This window comes from Centropristis striata, chromosome 15 (assembly GCF_030273125.1).
Source record: "Centropristis striata isolate RG_2023a ecotype Rhode Island chromosome 15, C.striata_1.0, whole genome shotgun sequence".
Classification (NCBI taxonomy): Eukaryota; Metazoa; Chordata; class Actinopteri; order Perciformes; family Serranidae; genus Centropristis; species Centropristis striata.
In genome coordinates this window covers 27868644-27886642 of record NC_081531.1, presented here as the reverse complement: position 1 = coordinate 27886642, position 17999 = coordinate 27868644, and the positions used below count along the sequence as shown (strand labels likewise).

At 40.6% G+C, this 17999-nt stretch overlaps 1 protein-coding gene across 1 annotated transcript; it reads right to left on the bottom strand.

Moving 5' to 3' along the window:
• Positions 1-2978: 2978 nt before the first annotated feature.
• On the bottom strand, positions 2979-17999 carry slc7a1a (solute carrier family 7 member 1a). The gene is made up of 12 exons (XM_059352269.1): positions 17813-17999; positions 16266-16448; positions 15439-15597; positions 15115-15292; positions 14216-14349; positions 12171-12393; positions 11314-11453; positions 9460-9562; positions 8921-9126; positions 7697-7848; positions 7467-7575; positions 2979-6568 (listed from the first exon to the last, which is right to left on the bottom strand). The coding sequence occupies exons 1-12, from the start codon at positions 17997-17999 to the stop codon at positions 6384-6386; spliced, it is 1959 nt and encodes a 652-aa protein (XP_059208252.1). The 3' UTR covers positions 2979-6383.

The following is a 17999-nucleotide window of genomic DNA, read 5'->3' as shown; positions in this document are numbered from 1 at the left end:
AAGGTATTCAGCCAGTAAATACCTGTGGGGTGGATATGGAGATGGTGCCAAGTTATAAGTATCTAGCTGTATACACTGTAAACAAAACAAACAATAGCTACTCAATAAAATTGAGGCAACAGATCGCACGTAATATTATCAATTTAATCTAACTACGTAACAAGTTGAGTTAATTACAACAGGAAGTGTCAATTAAAAACGGACTAATTCTATTCTGTTGGATTCATTCAAAATTCTCTTGATTTAGAATTACATACACATAAAGACTATATTTAATGTGATCAAAATAAGTAGATTCTATCTCAAACATTTTTATATTAAAGTTACTTAAACAACTGTCTCAAAATCAAGGATGCATTTATATTTAATACATTTTATCGAATATATTACGTAAAATGAAATGACTACAGATTAATTTATTTCAGTAGACCTGGATAATAAGTTGGACTGGTCCCTAAACAGGGAAAGAAGCTCAGATCTCTGGACATCTGTAGTCAGATGCTGCAGATGTTTTATCAGTCTGTGGTGGTAGTGTGTTGTTTTATGCTGCAGTCTGCTGGTCAGGCAGCATCAGACACAGAGATGAAGGCGGTTGGACAGACTGGTCTAAAGAGCTGGTTCTGTGGTTGGAGCCAGGTTGGACACACTGGAGGAGGTGGTGGAGAGATGACCTGTCAACATGTTCCAGGCCATCCTGAAATACCCAGATCATCCGCTACACAAATAATAATAATAATAATGATAATAATACATTTTATTTGTAATGCACTGTACATTACAGGAAATCTCAAATTGCTACAGGTTAAAAGCATGACAGTCTAATTATAAAAAGGATAAAAAAAAGGACTTTTGACTATGGAATGTGGTGCCCTAAGGGTGTCAGGAAGGGCGTTCCACAGCCGTGGGGCAGCAGCACAGAAAGCCCTGTCTCCCATGGTGCTGAGTCTGGTTCTTGGTGTGTGGAAGCGGTTTAAGTGGGTGGAGCGGAGGGAGCGTGTTGTGTTTTGTGGGGTGAGTAGTTCTTTGAGATATGAGGGGGCATTTCCGTAGATGCATTGGTGAGTAAGGAGGGAAACCTTATATTCAATCCTGGTGGAAACGGGGAGCCAATGAAGTGAGTGGAGAATGGGGGTGATATGATCATATTTCCGCACTCTCATCAGGATCCTAGCTGCAGAGTTCTGGATGTATTGGAGTCTCTGCAGACTCTTGCTAGGGATCCCAAAACCTTTATGGACCAAATAACAGCAGTGGACGGCTCCTCTCTCTCTGTTGCAGGACAGAGAGATACAAAAGATCCTTGGCTCCTACAGCCATCAGGCTGACTCATTCTAACAGAGCTAGTGTCACAAAATCACCAGGAGAGACACTTTAGTGTATTAATTTATTCCGAATTGTTTTGTGTGTGAATCACTGTTTTGAAGTGCCTCTCTCTCCTGTGACTGAAGGACCTCCCCCTGCAGCAACCTGGCACACCTGCAAACACTAATCACCTTCCAAATAGATCCTGACCAAATCACAGAGACAGAGCCGGCCCAAGGCATAAGCGAACTAAGCGACTGCTTAGGGGCCCGTGGCCACTAGGGGGCCCCCAAGAGCAAATACCAATAATAATACCAATAATATTTTTTTTATTTTTTGCATGTATGAGTGATTTAGTGATTTGAGTTTCTGTTTCATCAAAGATATGTCAACAGAGTGCTGCTGCTGATGTAGGCCTATATGTATATAATATAATGTATATAATATATATTATTTTTGTTTTTACAACCCCAGGTCGCTCTTGTATTTGAATGTGCTACATTTTGAGACTAAAAACCATATGTGACACCCTGGACATCCTTCATTTATTGGTATTATTTGCATTATTATTGCATTGGTATTATTTTTGTTATTAACAATCAATATTATTGGCATGAATAGAGGGCCCGAAATTGAATTCTGCTTAGGGCCCCATGGAGGCTTGTGCCGGCTCTGCACACAGACACAGCAGAGCAGATAGAGGAGCAGCAGATGACACGCTGGCTGGACTCTACCTTGTCCCCCCCTTACCTGCAGTCAAGGAGGAATAAAAGACTGCATGTACAGCTTTGGACCCCTGGTAAAGACTCTTTTAAAAGACTGTGCCCCTCCGTCACCCACAGTATTTTTACTGTTGTTTTTACAAACCTGCCTGTGTAAATAAATCGCCTTATTGAATCTCTGACTCTATAACCAGAGAACAAAGAAACCCGTGACACTAACAGACTGACTGAATTTCCCCTTGGGGATAAATAAAGGAATTTTGAATTTGAATTTGAATGAGGAGCCTGGATGTTGAAAAGCTTGTTTTATTTACAGGAGTGAAGCATACAAAGCCATTAACAAAAATAAAAGGACACACTGTACAAGCAAAAACAAGGTCTTAACATATAGAAGTGAATGCATACTACTTAGCCAACATGGTGACATTAAGGGTTAATTGTGTTGGGTTTTTGTGTGATCGGGCACAACATTTTGTTTATAAAAAAAAAACCCCAAACATATTGTATGAGTTGCTTTCAGCCTCTCATTCTCAGCATCTCTCGATTGTGTCGGTCCTAATTGTACCAGCAAATACCGCCAAAGGAAAGAAACTTTAAGTATCACATACAGTAACTTTATATGTAAAATGTTACAAAATCTGTCATATTTTTCTTTGTTAGAAACAGTCACATTTCAGGAAGTTGTTTAACAATATAAGACCTGGAAGCCTTGTTAAATCTAAAGGCTACAAATGCATACCTGAAAAAATACCATTAACACCAGAATGCAAGAAAAAATTCATTACTAAAGGCCCACTTACTAGCTCTTTCTGGGTATTTCAGCTGTATCTCATGGTCTTCCTCAGAAAAAGAAGTTTCTCCGCTCTGTTGTCCTCATCTAACCTGCAGTAGGGGTGAAACTTTGACAACTGAGCTATCTCCATCTGCTGAAGAAGGCTGTGAGATACCATGAAAAGCTAATAAAGCCAGTGATGCGTAACAAAATAAGAAACCATTGATGTGACCCAAACATACAGGCTGTTTTTGTGCTTTTTTTTTTTTTTTTTTTTAAACATTTACATAATTCTATACACACTGGAAACCAACAACAACGAAGAAAAAAGCAGGCAAAGAAGTCTGAAAAATTGATGCATGAAGGTGCCGGTCATAAACTGGTGATGGATTTGAAACATCAAAAGCCTTATTATGTGACACACGCTATGTACAGGGAAGCTAAAGTCACTAAACAGCATCAAAAGAGAAAGAAGGAAGGTCCTTCTTTTCATCTATTTTCATATGTGTATCGACATGGCATGACATGAAGGAAAAAGAAGTTGTGATTAGGCCAGAGTCACAGATGGATGTTAAAATACACAAAAATCCCTTTGTATATTCAAAAGCAGACTTTAAAATAAAACATTAATCGGTTGAAATTGTCAAGTTATACTGTGCATGGTTAGATTTCTTTGAAATTATAGGATTTACATGTGCTTTGACAGAAAATATAAGTTTGTATATTCATAGATATCAAAAAATAGATATTTCTGAATTACAGTATGACTACATTTTCAACAAAGTATGTTCATATTTTAAATGCACAAATAACCAAATCCTTGGAAAAGTCTGTTATGCATGCTTGACAAAAGTGATACTGTAAACAGTAATGTGATCTCAGTTTGTTATTATGAGTCTACTACAGCTACTATGACCCTAAATAACTTGTTTCTGCCATAGTCATGCCACTATCCCGTATTTCTAGTGTGTACTTTTAGTCATGACGAAATAAGGTGAAGGCAGTGATTTTGCCAACCCTGAGCATAAAGTTTCAGTTGCACTGATCATGTAAACACAATATAAGGAAAACAATGTTAGACACAAACAGGGCAACAATATATAAGCCTTTTCTCCAATTCACAAATAATTTACCGCACAAAATATAAACAATATCTTATATACACAATCTTGATTATAAATGTTGTTTCTTATAGACAGCTACATCGATGTAAAGGACTCCCCAAACCACAGTAAATGCACTTAAGGTTAAAACGAAAAGAAATGTGATGTATGTTTTGATGAATAGGTCTGCAGTTATATGATGAATTAAACTTTTACACACCAGGGACTGTTTACAGGTCTTGGGGAAAACTACTGCATAAAAACTTATAACGCCTTTGTTGTGGCTGCAGAGGGTCTGAAAAATTGCTTTGAGTGACTTCTTCAGAGCCACCTGAGTCAACAACAGGTGGCTCTGAAGATTACATGTTTGAGAATTAAAAAAGAAGTGGATTTAAAAACGCCCTCTTTGGCCGCTCCTCATATCTGCTATATTAGGGCTGTTTCCACTACCGGGCAATACCCCGAAAGAGGCAGGTCTCACTCGGCGAAACGCCCCTAATTTCAATATGAGCTGACTGGAGCGAGCTTTTGTCGGGACTTTTTTCGTCCCTGTGGAAGAGCAGGGTCTTTTTCCTCCCCTGAAAAAAGCCTGGTTACTGATTGGATAGATCGCTAAGCAGGATGTGACGTAGTACTCGACGCCACAACAACACACGCCATTTGTAAAAGCCGGCGAAAGCAGTGTCGCCAACTTAGCGACTTTGTTGCTATAATTAGCAACTTTTCGGCTCTTCCTAATGAACTGCGGGGGACGGCAGCTCGTTAAGAAGAGTAAGAACGAGTCGAAGCGGCACATTCCTCCTGGAGCAGTCTCTCCCCGCTGCAAGCACAGAGCCGGCTAACAGTTAGCTCTGTAGCAGTACAGTGTGTATGTGCTGCTGCTGCAGGAGGTGTTCACTTAGCGATCTCTGTTTGTTTACAACAAGCACCTGACACTCTGTGCACAGTTAGCGATGCCGGTTAATTCACGATCACTCAAGATCAGTGGAGAAGCTGTGCATAATTAGCCATGCTGCTTTGTTTATGATCAGCTGCTAATGTTGTGCACAATTAGCGACAGCAGTGACAGTTGTGTCTCCTGTGTTTAATCCGTCCCGACGATCGAAAACCATACGTCACCTCCAGAGAAACACGGCTATAAGCTACTACTAGCTGTTGGGAGAAGAATGACAGCAAAAAAATGGATTGAAATTAATGTACGATTACAGGACAGATACATGGAGACAGACAATCACGCTCTCATTCACACCTATGGGCAATTTAGAGTCACCAATTAAACTGAAATGCATGTTTTTGTGTGGGAGCAAGCTAGAGTACCCGGAGAGAACCCACGCTGACACAGGGAGAACATGCAAACTCCACCCAGAAGAGCCGCAGGCCGGAGTCGAACCAGCGACCCTCTTGCTGTGAGGCAAGAGTGCTAACCACTGCACCACTGTATAGCCCAAGAACAAATATATTTTATATTCTTATTTTTGTATTTTCAAAAACAAAAGGCAAGATGTTACAAGCTACAGACATAAAACGACACAGCAGCCAGCACTGTGAAAATCCACTATTGTCTAATGTTACATTACATTACCTGACATTCAGGAGCTGTCACTGTCTTCACCTGAAGCTCAACAGAAGATTCCATATATTCATCAAGACAATTAAATCCCAAATTAGAAAGCCTATATTACCCGTTAACTATTTAACTATAACTAGTCATGTGGTTTGAAGGAACTGTCCAACAGGATATATATATATATATATGTGTGTTGTTTAGTGTCTTGACGTTTCTGCATCATAATTTGCAGCCAGATCTAAGCTCCCTGTTGGCCAACTTCTACTGTATGTGCAGCTCGACCACCCTTTTCTGCTAACGGACAGGGTTGCAGTGTATTGTGCAAGCTTTCACTTGTCACGGAGGACTGTTAGAGCAGCATTTCAACACCAGTTACACAAGTGTTGGCACGTTAAAGAGAATATAGCTATTGGTACCAATCTGTATTGAATACTGACTGTGTTACGTGATTGTGTAGATATATACAGAAGGTTTTGTGTTTTCACAGAAAGAAAGACCAAAAATGCTCTGGCACCCAGATTAATTTGTTACACATGTGCACATCATCACAACTGCCAGCAATGTAACCCAGACCTCCACTCAACCTCCCTGAAACACTGAGATGCCTGCAGTATGAGCCCTCCCCCCCAGACAGCCAAGCGATAACAAGCAGTTGAAGCCCAAGGTCAAGCAAAAGGGGTAACAAGCCTTTTTACAAAACAGTGACATAATAGAACGTGTCAATTATGGCTCAATATGTTCTATTTTTGTGTGAGTGTTGTCGCCAGTTTTCTGTTTTCCACCCAGCAGTCAAGGGGGAAAGTCACAGGTTTGTCAATTTTAGGTCAAAGATATCTATCATCGATTTCCCAAAAAGGGAGCTCTGCGAGACCGGCGTCAGGGGAGGTTGAAATGTACACAGCATGTTCTAATGCGTCCTACAAATCTCCATCGTCCTCGTCCTGGACATCGATGCCATTGTGCAGGAAGGCCTCCTTCTCCGGCGACATGTCCTCTGAATCCTGGTCGCACTTGAAGCCGTTCATCTCCGTCTCAGGAGACGAGTGCGCCAGATTGGCCTCGTTGCTGTGATGAATGCCGTAGCAGAAGTAGATCACGAAACCTAGAAAAATAGTCATAAGACATGCTTCAAAACAGTTCCTGCTTGTGTCTGAGATGACAAAGTGATGCCATATGATTGAATGGACACCTTATCCATGCGCCTTATTTCAAACTACTAAAGCAAGTAAAGTGCAACAAGTAGTTAACCCTTAAAGCAATATTATGCAGGATTTTTCCAAAGTTAATGCCTCTCTGTGGCAGCGTCCATTCCAGGGATCCTACTCTCTGCCTGTATTTTCTTCCTATTTTGCCATGCTTGGGACGGTTCTGTGTAAATGGACCTGCACTTATATAGCTCTTTTCTAGTCGCTTTGCGACCACCCGAAGCGCTTTACACTACAGACTGCACTCATTTACCCATTCACACTCACATTCATACTGGTGGCAGAGGCTACCCTAAACAGTGCCACCTGCCACCATTGGGAATTCATTCACACACCGATGAACGCAGCATCGGGAGCAATTTGGGGTTCAGTATCTTGCTCAAGGATACTTCGACATGTAGGCTGCCATGGTCAGGGATCGAACTACCAACCCTCTGATTGGTGGGTGACCACTCTACCAACTGAGCCACAGCCACCCTATGTGAGTAGCCCACTGCCACAGTGTAGCCTAGAGCCAATAACATTCACTCAAAATCCAGCAATGCTGCACTTCCCATAGTGCGTGGTCATGCTTTGAGTTTATCTGCAATGGAACAATCAGAAAAAAGTTTTTTTTCTCGCTTACACCGCATATCTCTCTCTCTCTTTCTCTGTTGTTGAGACAGGGAGAAGGGGCCACCTTTACATGGTGCTTTTACAAAAAGCTACTGAAAAATTCTGCATAGAATGCCTTTCAGGGATCAATACAATGTGTATTAATGGTAAGTAAGTTCAAAACCTTAAAAGACTACGTACCTATAGCCATCCAGACAGAAAACCGTATCCAAGTGCCTCTGTCCAGCTGCATCATCAGATAAACATTTACAAACATGCTGATCACTGGAATGAAGGGTAGCAGTGGCACCTAAAGAGTCAAATATCATAGAAAGGAGACATACATGAAGTGTAAGTGACACAAAATAAAAAAATAAAAAGATACAAAAATCCAGACTATTATGCACAAATATAAATTTGTGGAATCAAACCTTGAAAGAAAGTTTTGTCTTGCTCTCGGGCTGTCTCCAGATGATAAAAGTGAGGAGGAGACACACCATGAAGATGACACTGAGGGCTATGACGTTCCACACAGCAGTACCTCCCTGCACTGCCAGTACGCTGAACACCAGGATCAACGTTCCTGCAGAAGTACATACGCTTTTATATAATAACATGTACAAATCTGTGCAAGTGACATTTAACTCAACAAATAGGACTCAGTAAATTTGTTTTAACCCTCTGGGGACTGAGCCCATTTTGGCCGTTTTTGAATACTTTTGATTTTGCCCTTCATGGACCACATAAAAAATGTTTACTATACCCATATTTGGTATCCATTTTTTCTTCACCTATATGATCTGACAATTATTTTCTCAGTTTAACCTACTTGATCAACATATTGAGCCCAAAAATACACAAAAATCATAGCCTGGCTAACCACAAATGAGATAAGTCTGGAAACCAGCCATTCATTTCTCCGTAGGGGAGGTGTGGTAAACGATCCTCCAGAGCCGTTTATTGGGCGCTAAGAATGTCTATCAAAAGCGTCTTTACGTAGCTCTTAGCCAATCATATCAGTTATACCAGATGATGTATGTAGAGCGACAGAAATTAATGTTTACATAGCCGGGCTAGCCCTCTAGCATCTCTACTTTGAGACTAAAATGCTCAATTCTGCTTCTGCAACGTTTTTCTGCAGCATGTTCTGGCTCTGGCTGCTCTGTAGTTTCAGCTCACTTTCAACTTTATTCACCTTGGCCTCCAGGAGAACTTGACTTTGACGGCATATTAGGGCCAAGTATGAATAAAAATACAAACCCTAGATTAAAGTGACAAATCTACAAGAAAAAAAGTTGCAGATTTAAGAGACTTAAAGTGGCAAATCTGCGCAAAAAAAGTCACAGATTTACGAGAAAAAAAGAAGATTCACCACTTTAAATCTCAGAAATCTGCACTTTTTTTCTCGTAGATTTGCCACTTTAATCTCGTAAACTTTATATCTCAAAATATTACCGCCCTCCCCCGGGTCCGTATGTTTTTTTTACACATTCTGGCAGTATGTAATATCCTCCAATATTCTCTAGGGTTGAAATTTGGAATCTGCAAGTATTTCAATGAGTGCCCTATTAAGGGTTAAACGTCACATGATCTGATCAGGACGGCACGATCTTAGACCCCAGAGGGTTAAATGCATTGAATGTGTGATCACATACCCATGAGAGAGGCGCAGATGTTGACAGCGAAGCCTGACAGTGTGGATGGCTCAGGGTTATCAGGAAACAGGAGGGTTTGGAAACTGAACCTCTCCTCCATACCAGGCAGGATGCCCATACTGGGGACGCTGATGCCGTCGCTCATGTCCGCCTCATCCTGGATGTTCCCCATCTGATACCCCATACTGGGCTGCTCGGGCTGGTACCTGACACAATCAAAACACACACACAAAGCTGTTTTACCACTGCGACTATACTCACTATTCACACTAATGCAAATAGACAATATTCCAATTAGTCCATATTGCAACACTACTGCAGAATGTCTCTGCGTTATGTCAATCAAACGATAACGTCAGCTGCAGCCACATCTTTAGATAGTAATTCAATATATAATTATATGCGGCAGCAGGAAGGTGGTGATGGAACTGTTATGTGTTTTTTCTTCAAGCTGGAACTCAACTCAACTCCAAAAATACTCTCCTTCCCTGAACCAGTGTCCCTTATTATAGCTTTATATACTGTGTCCTCACACTGACCTGAGAACCAGGACACAGGCGGCCACTAATGTGTAGGCGAGCAGCGTTCCTATTGACATCAGGTCCACCAGGTCCTTTAGGTCAAACAGAAATGCCATGATAGCTAAAGAGAGGAAAGAGGGAAAGAATTTGAGATAATATAATGTTTCCTTGATCCTTAGAATCTGTGTTGCTGTACAAAATAATTAGAGAGGCTCGTAGTGTGTTTTTAAGATAGTCGACTCCTCTTATTTACCATAAACATGTCTACTTACAAGTAAAAACAAAGAAAAAAAAGTGCATTCAATGGTGCAGCTCACACCTGTTTTAAAATAACTTATGCTACAACACAACAATTTCAAGTTAAAATAAAATCACAATAAATAATTTTGAAAAATAGCCTATGCACTGCAAAAAAGGTGTGTCTAAAGACAAGATAAAAACACTAAATCTGAGGGAAATGATCTTGCTGCATGGACAGATAATTTCACTTGACAAGATTTCTTAAATTAAAATTGTTAAATCTAGAAATAAGCACATTCAACACTTAAAATAAGAAATTGACTGTTAAAACAAGATAAATTACAGCTGCAAACAGCAATGAACTGGCCCGAGCAGAGTGCACTGCAAATTATTTGTTTCTTACCAAGATAAAAAAAACTTTAGATTTAGAAGTGTTAGATAATTGATCTTGTTTTAAGAATTAATTTCTTATTTTAACATGCTTATTTCTAGATTTAAGAATCTTAATTTAAGAAATCTTGTCAAGTGAGATTATCTGTCCTTGCAGCAAGATAATTTTCCTCAGATTTAGTGTTTTTATCTTGTTTTTAGACGCACCTTTTTTGAAGTGCAAGTCTTTAGCCATTCTTTTGTTATCAGTTCCCCTATATCAATAGGATTCACATCCAATAGTTCATAGTGGGTCATGCAGGCTACTTGTTTTTGTTTAAATCAACCTCCAAATCATCTCATATCGTCTCCCTCTTCAGTGTATGCCCTGGCACTCTTTATCCCCTCGATACAGATCTCTGTTTTCCTTATCCCTGCCTCGTTCACATCCCCTATCAATCTTACCAGACATAACCCCAGCGGCCATTGTGGAAGTTATGGGGGATTTCCTCTCGCTGACGCGGGACAGGAAGGAGAAGAGCAGGCCATCCCGAGCCATGGCAAAGATGATGCGGGGTAGGGGGAACATGGAACCCAACAGACTGGGGAAGCGTGGGGAGGAAAACATCAGAGAGGGATGACAATTGTAGGTGGAGGGCAGAGGAACGAGGGGAAAGAAAGGAGGAAGAGACGAGGTCAGTTGGGGAGAAAGGTGAAGAATTTGCAAAAGGAGACGAATACTTTTGGCAAGATAGGAGTTGAGGATTGGGATGGGAGAACGTGCAATGGGAGACTGGAGACTGGCTGCACTGTAGAGCAGCAAGGGCATGAGGTTGGACCAAGGGTTTTCTGATACCAGCATGCAAAAATGATCCCTCTAAATAGCAAATATGGTGCTCTACATGCTGTCACTCTCTATTAATTATAGAAAATGTTGGTTACTTCAGCAAGCCGTTCAGTTTATTTTCCATATTACCACAGAGATGCAGGTAGAAAAAAAAGTCTCTTTAAGTTCAATAAAAAAATAAAGTCCAGAAATTGACCCATGTTAGAAAATTAACAATGTACAACCTGGACTGCCTCAACCAACTACAAAGGGATAAAGTCAGAATTAGAGACAGTTAGTGACAACTTTTTCATGCTGGTGCTGAGTTCATTTTTCAGTTCAAATCAATCCTGCAATCAGCAGGTCAGCCCAGCAGCATGGAAAGAAGCCTCAGTGAAAATGGATGCTGTTTTAAAACATGCGTGTTAGTGTCTCACCTGCCCCTATGCCAGAGGTGAGGGTTGCAGTTAGCGGGGTTTTGGTGCGGGGGCTGATCTCGGACATGAACTTGAAAAGCAGCCCATCGTCGGCCATAGCCCAGATCACACGGGGCATAGGGAACATAGCACCCAGCAGGCTACCAGGGGGGGAGACCAGGATATAAAGTATCCACACTTACAGCCACAGAGAATGCCGTGAAACATACATGAACAGAGACACCAGCTCACAGAGACAAGGAACATCATACAGTACATTCACATAACATAACTGTATTTTCTGCATAACATATACAGTAATACAACAACCCTGATTATAAAAAATATGGGATTTTGTGTAAAAAAAAAAAAAAATAATATCAGCAAATTTAGCATCCACAAAAAAAACTTTTCCAGTTTGAGCAATAAATATCTTGTCTTTGTTCTATATTTAATGAATTAATTTTAATCACATTTTCATTGTCCCAACTTTTTTGGAATCAGGGTTGTAATATTGGCATGCAGGAACATCAAAGCAAATGTCTGTTGACATCCAATTTACTATGCTAATAATTTAAAATTAAGAATCCATAATTATCTATTATAATCGATTAATAAAAATGAGGCTTGGAGTGGCCTTTGGTGCACCAGTTACATAATCACATTTGATGGTACAATACATTCTTAGAACTGCTCTTATTTTTAGTCAAGGGATCAAATCCCTTCTGCAGTTAAATATACATTCACATAGTCACATGCACACACACACACACGCACACACAGGAATGTGTGAGTGTCTGCATGCTGAGAGAACTAGAACACATGAGTGTGCACTTAAAGCTCATGGCAGTCCAGTGCAGGTGTGTGTAACTGCTTACCTTGTAGACAGAGCACACAGAGAGCCTACAGCTACAGCATATTTGGCTCCTCCCCAGCCCACGTAGTTAAAAGCTACAGGCAGAGGGCTGTTGCTGTCCAGTAGGTAGTATGGCATCATGAGTGTGAGGGCGGCAGAAACACCAAAGTACGCTACAAAGCAGATGAGCAGCGAGGATACGATGCCGATAGGGATGGCTCGCTGGGGGTTCTTCACCTCTTCACCTAGACAAAACAGACACAGTTCAAAAGGTTACAACATAAGTAAAAATGTATTTATTTTTTACTTCACCGGGTGCCAATATTTGCATTTTTTTCATGCACTGATACATTTTGAGATTCTGACTAGCGGAAAGAAAACATCATAAATACACATGTGTATTTTACTATACTGTGCGCCTGTAGATTTTTCCTATATTCACCAAAATGTGGCATTAGATATTGTCTAATTTCCATATCTAAACATCAAATGCCAAAAAACCTTGGCTTAACTTAATGATCAGATGGGTAATGTTTAGATTTAAGAATGTTGACCCATTTTTATTCACTGGCTTTTAACTCAACGTGAGCCTTTGCTCTGTTTTATTTGTTTTTATCTGTTCTTTGTTTTTATTGTTTTCAGCATGAGACTCGCTCTGTTTTAGTTGTTTTTATTTGTTCTCTGTTTTTATTGTTGGTCAGTCCTGCCATGTACAGCACTTTGTATCAGCTGTGGCTGTTTTAAAGGGCTCTATAAATAACACTGATTTGATTTGATTTATATTCTGGAAATGTATGCAAATTAACAAAGATAATGCCTCATTTACATATTTCAACAACATTTAACAATACTTAAAGATTCATGCTGATTATCAGTAAAATGTCACCCTATATCCCCTTAAAAGAAAAAAGTGCTGCTTACTGGAAGTTCAAGACACAAACAAATCTTTTGACTTTTACTTTCTTAAATAGTAATTTGTGCAACTATAATTACATCAGCCCCCCCATCCAGCTATTGACCAGGGGACTATTTAAATTTAATGTGAGATTTGAGAGGATTGTAAACAGCATTCACTGTTTTATGGTCATGTTGGCATAATTCTAGTCAATGTGGAAACCTGGGCAAACATGTATTTAAGGAATATTTTGCAACAAACTGCACAAGGAGCTTATTTTCCCTGTGCACCCTCAAGACGGAAACACCCAACTATTCAGCTGCAGGTGATTACGCAACAGAGCTCCTCTGGTGAACACTCATGTCTTGTTCTGCAGTGAAATCACATTTTGATGATGGAGTATGTATAACATCGTCTGGATCCTTTCTATACCACTATCATGGAAGCTGGCAGCCCAGATTATGGTAAGAGTGGTAACAGTTGTGTGGAGTGCCTATGTCTGCTTATGTGTGTGCATGTGGAGGGGGAGGGGATAATGGCGGTATGCCAACTTAATGCTATAGCCAGAATACACACACACACACACACACACACACACACACACACACACATACACGCCAATGATATAATGGTTTAGGGCTGGCTGAGAGTGTGTGTCAGACGTGCCTCTACAAGCTAAACTCAAGCAATCATTCGGGGTCAACCTCACGCTAGCCAATTAGAATTCAGGAAAATGAGGGGTGGGAAATGCCTGTGGAACAGAGAGAAAGCAAACCTTAAACCAGTCCTTAAACCAGTTAAACAGAATTACATGCATGAAGACGCAGCTGTTCACAGGTGTAGATCTATAGGGAACATGTTTTCTCCAAACCTTATATCATGATTTACGCCCCTAACTTGCGTCACGGTGCCTTGAATTCCACTACGAGGAAAAATTGTGACAAAACGTTCTAAACTACATCTTTTCACTCTGCCCTGCCCCTCTTATGTAACAGCCCTGGATGTTTAGACAAGCTTGGAATTGAAATGGCCCCAACTCCAGATTCAGTTACAACACCCTCGCCTCAAAAAGTGAAGCATACCCTTGAGGGAGTAGAAGGGATGCGAGTAGTGGAACAAGAGGAGAACAGGGCCAACAGAAAGAGTGCTTTCTGGTTTCTTTTAGCACTGACCTGTGGTGGCGATGCAGTCAAATCCAACAAAGGCGTAGAAGCAGGTAGCCGCTCCGGACAAGACGCCTGAGAAACCAAACGGCATAAAGCCACCCACTCCTAAACGCTCTTTGGTTGGCAGGATGTCTGTCAGACTGAAGAGGGAAGAAGAAAAAAACATGTGTTTGGTGATTTTTTAAAGGGTCAGTTCACCCAAATGTAAAAAAAAAAACAAAGTAGTGAGATCTGTGGATTATCCAGAGTAACTTAGACTTATTAGGGGTAGTTGAAGTGAAGTTGTGTGCAGTGCTTATTCACAGTCAGTGTATTCCCTACAACAGGCAGGAGTATCAGCACAGAAGCTTAGCAATGTACTGCTGTGGAGGAGGGGAAGCAGCAAAATGTGTTTTAGCCCACCTACAAAAGTCTATAAAGAGTATGTTATATTTAGAATATTTTTACTGCTTCACTTTGCCGTGAGACAGTCCTGTTTACGTTAATTCAGGGGGAACTGAAGCTGTTCTTCAGGCATTTGTCAAAGCCACCAGACTCCATTCACAAAAGCAGTAATTTTACCTAGCAGCAACTTCTGTGTTCCGCGAGGTAAAATGACAAATTTTGTTCATGGAGTCTTGTGGCTTTGATAAGAGCATAGAATGGCTTTACTTCAGCCCACGTTAATTTAAAAAAGAGCTGTCTGACGGCAAGGTAAAGACAGGTGAAATAATGTTATGAGTTTTTTTAGGATGGGGGGCGTGCCGGCTTCTATCAATTGCAATAATATACTGACTGTGGATAATTACCTCATACAACCTCACTTCAAAAAGTATAAACAGTCCATTTAAGCCAAAAAATATCAGATACGTCACAGAAGTCCTTTGATATCTAACAGAAGTGAATGTGTATGTCCATGTTCTTACTTAAGGCTGGAGTTACTGGTATAATTGGCGTGAAGGATCTCTTCAGGGTCCAGCTGCCAGTTCTTCAAAGTACCCTTAACCAGGCCAGAGACCACCATGAACAACAACACTAGGATGTTGATGCATGTGAAAACCTTGTTCACCATCGCTGACTCTTTGACACCAAATGCCAGCAGACCTTAGAAATGGAGAAGGTAAGAGAATATTAAAACTGGGCTAGAGAGGTATAAGAGTGTTTTGTGCTTAACAAAGATAAAGCATGTTCTTTGTGAAATAAAAGTCAATACACAAGAGAGAAGGACAAAGAGAAAGAACCTTTCCTACCTGTGAGGGTGATTATGATGACAACAGCAAACATGTCCGGGTACTCGGCCAATATACCTGGTGCTTTCATGGACATGTACTCTCTGCAGAACTGCTCTATGCGCTTCCCTACTAACTCGTCGAAGGTAGCGCTCCATGCTCGGGCCACACTGGAGGTACCTGAGGTGAAGAAACACCAGTAGAATTTTGTGGTGTCTGTTGCACCTTCTTATTCTGTTAAGCCTTTATCGGGCGAAGAACCATCTTTGGTAACTTCAGTGGATATCAAACTGGGTCCCCATGTCTCTGTGTGAGGTCGTAGAACCACATGGTTTTTCTTCCAGCTAATCAGCAAAGATCAGGCTACGTCGCAGACAGTGACACCATGACATCTGACCAATCAGTATGATAATAATATAATAATATTAACTTTATTCACCTTGTCGTACAAACAGGGTTATTCTTCAATGACTTTGCAAATTAACTAGATTTAAGTGGCAAATCTACAGAAAAAAAAGTTGCAGATTTAAGAGATTTAAAGTGGCAAATCTGCGCGAAAAAGTTGCAGATTTACGAGAAAAAAGTGTGTGGGGGGTTCTCGCAGATTCACCACTTTAAATCTCATAGATCTTTTTTTCTCGCAGATTTGCCACTTTAATCTCGTAAACTTTTTTCTCAAAATATTATGCTACCCCCTCCCCCGGGTCCGTATGTTTTTTTTTACACATTCTGGCAGTATGAAATATCCTCAAGGGTTGAAATTTGGAATATGCAAGTATTTCAATGAGTGCCCTATTAACGGTTAAGGAAACAATAAAGTAGTAAATGCGGAGCTCCATGAAATTTACCAATGATATATGAGAGGATGAGGTTCCATCCAGTGATGAAGGCCCAGAGTTCTCCTACAGTCACGTAGGAGTAAAGATAAGCTGAGCCTGTCTTGGGGACACGGGCTCCAAACTCAGCATAGCACAGACCGGCAAGCACTGAGGCTAAGGCTGCTATCAGGAAAGACAGCACAATCGCAGGACCTACAGAGGGGACAATATATGATGTGATTAGAGGCTTTAATATTTGTCCCACATTTCAACTATTAATTCTTTAGAGTAACTTACCCAGTGGTGGAAAAATAATTCAGCTCCCTTTCTTAAGTAAACGTACTCTGTAATACCACACTGCGAAATGACTCCACTACAGTAAAAGTCCTACATTCGAAACTTACTGAAGTAAAAGTACAAAAGTATCTGCATCAAAATGTACATAAAGTATCAAAAGTAAAAGTTATGCAGAATTGACCCACTCAGATTGTTTTATATATTCTGAATATTTTATTACATTTTTTGTATTGATGCATTTATGTAAGCATAATTTTAATTTCCTCAAGATGTGGCTCATTTTAACTACTTAATATACTGTTATGAGGTTTAATAAATAAAAAAATCTTATCACAAATTTATCATGATTTTCATGTCAAAAGTCAGTCAAGTGTCAAATGCAGGGGAATAAAAAGTACAATATTTACCTTAAAATGTAGTGAAGTAGAATAATAAAGTTACATAAAATGGAAATACTCAAGTATATTACATTCATTCATTATCTTTTAACTGCACTCGGGTCGCAGGGGCTGGAGCCGATCCCAGGTAACATTGGGCCAGAGGCAGGGTTCACCCTGGAAAGATCACCAGACTATCACAGAGTCACCAGTTAAACCTAAGTGCACGTTTTTGGACTGTGGGAGGAAGCCAGAGTACCCGGTGAGAACCCACGCTGGCATTGGGAGAACATGCAAACTCCACGCAGAAGAGTGCTAACCACTACACCACTGTAGAGCAAGTACAAGTACCTCAAAATTATACTTTATTACAGAACTTAAGTAAATGCACTTAGTTACATTCCACTAGAGATAGACTGATATATCGGCCGGCCGATATATATCGACCGATATTTGCGTTTTTTACTTGTATTAGCATCGGCCGATACGTGCGTGTGTTCACCGATCAATTAACCCATTTCCCTGAGCCAACAGCAGGCAAGGCTCAGTGCAACATCTGCCATTCTCTGGTGAGCTGCTGCTGATACCGGAAAAAAGAAAAACATCAAATATGTGGATCATCTGAGGCGCCACCACCTCCAGGCCTAGAACAACATTCACATTGTTCGCTATCCAACTGTTAATATTTTTTGTTTGTTTTGTTAATAAACGTTTCTTTTTTGTTTGAATTGAGACTTGTGTAACATTTGTTATCATTGTGTCATTTTTATCATGTAAATGGAGGGAGAAAAGGCAATATCGGCAGCACATATCGGGGATCGGTTAAGACTGATGTCAAAATAATCAGCATCGGCATTAAAAAACCCGTATTGGTCGACCACTACATTCCACCACTGAACTTACCCGAATTCTCTCGTGCAACAGCGCCAGCTAGCACATAGACGCCAGCGCCCAGCGTGCTGCCCACACCCAGGGCCACCAGGTCGAAAGTGTTGAGACATCGGGACAGACGGGAGTCCTCTGTGTTACAGTCCACCACCTTCACCCTCAGCAACTGCTTCCCGAAACCCAGAAGCTTCTCCAGCGCCAT

Excerpts from the sequence above, each read along its gene's own strand:
- slc7a1a (XM_059352269.1), bottom strand. The coding sequence starts at position 17,999 with ATGGCGCTGGAGAAGCTTCTGGGTTTCGGGAAGCAGTTGCTGAGGGTG. Across the intron at positions 15,293-15,438 it reads CATCATAATCACCCTCACAG|GTCTGCTGGCATTTGGTGTC; the intron begins GTAGGAAAGGTT and ends TCCATTTCTAAG. Across the intron at positions 6,569-7,466 it reads TTCTGTCTGGATGGCTATAG|GTTTCGTGATCTACTTCTGC; the intron begins GTACGTAGTCTT and ends CTATTTTTCTAG.